At 41.2% G+C, this 5,000-nt stretch overlaps 1 protein-coding gene across 2 annotated transcripts in view; it reads left to right on the top strand.

The window, feature by feature from the left end:
- The window catches only part of commd7 (COMM domain containing 7), a 32,158-nt gene extending 27,526 nt beyond the window's left edge, over window positions 1-4,632 (top strand). For both annotated transcript variants that reach the window (XM_032520258.1, XM_032520259.1), the window contains exons 6-10: window positions 475-512; window positions 1,126-1,216; window positions 2,222-2,271; window positions 2,366-2,414; window positions 4,243-4,632. In XM_032520258.1, the coding sequence (XP_032376149.1) occupies window positions 475-512; window positions 1,126-1,216; window positions 2,222-2,271; window positions 2,366-2,414; window positions 4,243-4,319 (305 nt within the window). In that variant the 3' untranslated portion in view covers window positions 4,320-4,632. The remainder of the gene's footprint in view (window positions 1-474; window positions 513-1,125; window positions 1,217-2,221; window positions 2,272-2,365; window positions 2,415-4,242) is intronic.
- Window positions 4,633-5,000: the final 368 nt, after the last annotated feature.

Genomic DNA, 5,000 nt, shown 5'->3' with positions numbered 1-5,000 from the left:
TTGAACAGCTTACCCGGAGACTGAAGACCGGGGACATTCAGAAACCGGATCTCACTCATCACACCATGGAGAGTTTTTTTCCAAGTTTGTGTGCATGTGGAAGCACCAGAGACACAGAATAACCCCCCAAATCCCAGAAAAGGGATTTTTTTTCATAATGTGGGCACTTCAACGCTAGCTATTAAACGTAATTGTGAGCTAGCCTAGTGCTGTCTTCATCAAAACAATTATACTTAAATAAAAATAAAATAACACATTTCTGAACATTTTTGAACGTTGTTGTAAACATTTAAGATAGTGTATTACACAACTTAAAAATATAGAATAAGTTTTTTTGTTTTACGACATTTTAATGCAGAAATATTCCATATTGTACCTTTAAGTACTGTATATTGTGCATATTTTGTACTCATCAGTGTGAACATATTCCACATGAAACCAAAGCTGCTTTATCTGTTGCTTTATTTACCTCAGGACTAAACGAAGACAAGGCGGCTCACTTTTCACAGCAGGTAACGTTCACTACTATCTCTGAACACACTGTAAAAACATCTCCTCACTATCTGCTAGCTGCCTGTCCCCAGAACACACTGTAACAAAACATCTCACTATCTGCTAGCTGCCTGTCCCCAGAACACACTGTAAAAAAACATCTCACTATCTGCTAGTTGCTTGTCCCCAGAACACACTGTAAAAAAACATCTCACTATCTGCTAGCTGCCTGTCCCCAGAACACACTGTAAAAAAACATCTCTCTATCTGCTAGCTGCCTGTCCCCAGAACACACTGTAAAAAACATCTCCTCACTATATGCACTCTCAGATGGAGTGGATTACACGTAGAAAGTTAAAAAAATAGAAATACTTAAGTAAAGTACAAGTACGTAGCATGTGTACTTGAGTAAATGTACTTAAGAGACATTCCAGCAACTTACTTCTAAAACAAACTCAGGTATTAACATCCATGCTTGTGAAATGGAGAATCTAGGATATCCTCTGCAGTGTGTGTAATCTGATGATGATCCAGTACATGAATTGTTGCCTTTGAAAGTCGTATACAATCCAGTTTTAACCTACCCAGATATCACTGATTGAGCACAGGAGTCTTTTTTTCTGTATGTTGTAGTGGGGGGAGCACTATGCAGCGCTGTCCAGACTCGCTGTGGGACAGACTTTGATGGTCAACCAGCTGGTTGACATGGAGTGGAAGTTTGGAGGTAAGACAAAGCCAAAACCAGACATCACATTTAGCTCTCGACAAAATTATAGCTTCACTTAAAGTTTATTTCTGAGCACATGGACAGCGCTGCAGTTGTCTCTCTTCTCAAACTCCCAGTCACATTCTCTAAAAACAGAGAGGATCTACTCCAACATACAATTAGCATAGCTTATGTGCTCAAATTCTTTGTTGTGGCTCATTTAAACCCATCAGCTGATGGGTCTCTATCGGGCCTTGTTTATTCATATGATCCAACGGCTTGTTGAGACTCCCAGGTAATAGAAATGCTAATACACTGAGCAGGAGCAGGAGAGTCCACTCCTCTGTAGTTTACTTGACTGGGCTGTAATTGACATGCAAAACCTTCGGCCAGGCAAACAGAATGGGTCTCTGCATGTCGCCAAGCAGTCGGCTGTAGGCTGGAGACACAAATAATCGGAGAGCCGACACAGCCACTGCTAGTCTTACATGTATTTGAAACAGACTGTCTCAAACAATACTGAATGGATATAAAAGTGCATAAAGACAGCCCAGGACTTTTGTGTTCTTACATAATTTGTTGTGGCCTCCTTCGAAATCTATAAGCTGACTCTATTTTTAGGGATAGTTCAGATGTTTGGATGTGTGGTTGTATGAGCTGCTTCTCCATAGTCAGTGTGTTGGCTACAGTTATGGGGGGTCGGCTGCCCCAGTTTGCAGAAGCAGGCAGGAGTACCAACACAGAAGCTAAGTAATGTCCTGCTGTGGACGGGGGCAGTAGATCAACTCTTAGGACGGGGAACTGAAGCTGTTATCTCTGCTCCACCAGACTCTTTTGACAAAAACAGTCATTTTACCTTGCAGAACACATTGGAGTTGCTGCTCTACCGCTGCCTCAATCAGTTAGTTGTGTTACTTGAGTTGTGTAATAATGGGATGTCTTTGTGAGTTCATTCATCACTTTGTATAAGTTCATAATGGTGTGTTCTGACCCCCCCCCCAACCCCCCACTTCCCCCCCACAGTGACTGTCGGCACCAGTGAAGTACAGAAAGTGGGCAACATCTTTCTGCAGGTATGAAAGCTCTTTGTTACACACACACACACAGACACACACACACACACACACACACACAATTGTGTTAAACACCGTTTTTGTTGTCTTGCAGTTGAAGCTGGTGGTCAGAAAGGGGAATTCCACTGAAAACGTCTACATGGGTGAGCAACTCTGCTGTTACTGACACAAACAGCATTGAAAGCGTTTGTTCACATAATTTATTGCATTTGGCAAGAACCTCCTGCCTAACTGGATCTAAATATGTCAGATCCATATGATTAAATAAGCATGAATCAACATTTGAATGAAGACACACAGCAGGACATATCAAGTGGACCTGTAGGTGGTCAAATGTTTGAAAATGTTCTTTTTTTTAATGACACTCCAACTTCAAGGGGTGGAAGCTCAGTCCTCAGGGAGTTGGTTTAGGAACCGGGGGGTCGCTGGTTCAAGGTCCCATATGGGCAAAAGTACAGAGTGTGGTGGCGGTGCACTGATTCACTCACTCATCTCTCCATTAGTGCATGTATAGGAGCATGTGTGTGTATCTCAGGCCTGTGTGTAGTGTGTGATAACAACAGAGTGTAAATTGTAATTCCCCCATAAGGGATCAATAAAGGGTACAAATTATAAAAAAAAGTATTAATATGTGCTGCTGTGTTGCTTAACACAAGCAAAAGGATGGTTATGAGGAGAGAAAAGGAGGCTTGTGCTGCTGAGATGGACACAGGCTAGTCCAGTAGCTTTTCAAACATTTTTTTTTAATGCTTGGGCAAAATTAAATTACATACATGGGATACATGGGAACTTACGAGGAGATCAAAATGTAGAGTTGTTTGTTTGCCTTCACCTGCACAAATCCCAATAGCGAAGCATGTTAAATGTTTCTTATACAAAGAAGGAAACCCCTGTTCAAATTGCCTAATTAGACTCTTTGATCAATGTGTTGGGGATCTGATTGATGCGCATTTAGAGCACAGAGAACAAAAAAAATCACAAATCACAAAAATCACAAATCACAGGTCTCTTTTCCCCTGATAAAAAAAATCATTAAATTAATAAATTTATTTTTATTTATGAGTAAACTTTTGCCTTTACACACTCCAGGAGTGTTCCCACTAACAGACATTTGGCACATTGTCTATGTAGTGTCTGTTACATTTAAATGGTAAACAGCTGGGATCTCATACATGCTAACGCTGCTAATGGGGGGACTTGAGAGTTGTTAACTTGTGCAGGCAACATGTCAAACTCTTTTTGTCTTTATTGCTAACGTTTCTTACGCAACTCATTGAGGTACTTGTGTTATCAACAAGGCCCGGAACCCATGGAACCCATTTTTAATACATACTGTGCATATATGTTTATACTTATATTGTTTGATTCTCTTTGCCTTCTTGTATTTAGAGATTGTGTGATACGCTCCTGCACCAAAACAAATTACTTGTACGTGTGAAAAAAACACACTTGGCAATAAAGCTTTTCTGATTCTGATTCCGGGCGGTTACACTTTCTACATAACAGTAACATGACAATGTCATGAACATGTCATAAAACATTGTAAACAAGTCAAACGGTGACATACGCTTCTTTTAAGTAAGTGTCATTCGGTTTTGTCAAGACAGGTTATGGTTATTGTTAGGGTTAGGGTTCATGCATCATGACCGGTCATGACAGGGTCATGTGAGTGTCATGTGTTCATGACAGTGTCATGTCACTCTTATGTAGAATACTTCAAGTAAAGTGTTACCCCGGGTTAATCCATGGTGGAGCTAAATGCTAATGTATCGCAGACATTTTAAAGCCTACACTTCCAGAGAAATATTTGCTTTAAAAAGCTACCGGGCCAGTTTTTACAAGAGCAAATGAAACAAGCTGTTATGATACGTGGATATACTGCATGATTGATATTGAAGCCTTGTTTATACCAAAGTGTTCTCAGTCTGTCATCTACTAACTGTTTCCTGTTTCTTCCCTCATCTTTTCCAGAGTTGACGCTCCCACAGTTTTACAACTTCCTACATGAGATGGAGAGAGCCAAGGCCAGCATGGAGTGTTTCAGCTGAGTGTGTGTGTGTTTGTTTGTTTGTGTGTGTGTTTGTGTGTGTGTGTGTGTGTGTGTGTGTGTGTGTGTGTGTTTGTTTGTTTGGGTTTGTGTGTGTGGGAGAGAATGTAAGATTGCTTGTGTGCTCATGTCAGGCTGTAGCTGCGGGGGTGTGTGAGTGTGGTATGTATTACACCAGGTTGTGTGTCTGTGTGTGGCACCGACGCCCCAGAGTGACTGAAGGGAAACACAAAAACACATGTTATGTACTGCCAGACATTTCTACTCAAATAAACATGAATACAAAATAAAAGCTTTCAACTTCCTCAAAGGGACACAACCCCTGTCATAGAGTCTCTTTTCTGCCGTTATAAGGGGAAGTTCTAGTTGTGTTTTTTTTAAACCGAGGTGTGAATACATTTCATCGATACTTTCTCCTAACCTGTCATTCAAATGAAACTAGAGAAAGCCAAGTGGGGAAATGTTTCTCTCCTTCTGACTGGCTAGTAGTCCTTACCTAGGTACTGTCAGGGCACTCCCTCATACTCTTCTTCTGACTGGCTAGTAGTCCTTACCTAGGTACTGTCAGGGCACTCCCTCATACTCTGCTTCTGACTTGCTAGTAGTCCTTACCTAGGTACTGTCATGGCACTCCCTCATACTCTGCTTCTGACTGGCTAGTAGTCCTTACCTAGGTACTGCA

The sequence above is a fragment of the Etheostoma spectabile genome, chromosome 7 (genome assembly GCF_008692095.1).
Source record: "Etheostoma spectabile isolate EspeVRDwgs_2016 chromosome 7, UIUC_Espe_1.0, whole genome shotgun sequence".
NCBI lineage: Eukaryota > Metazoa > Chordata > Actinopteri > Perciformes > Percidae > Etheostoma > Etheostoma spectabile.
Note: the sequence above shows the minus strand (reverse complement) of the source record. Positions and strands in the feature narration are given on the sequence as shown.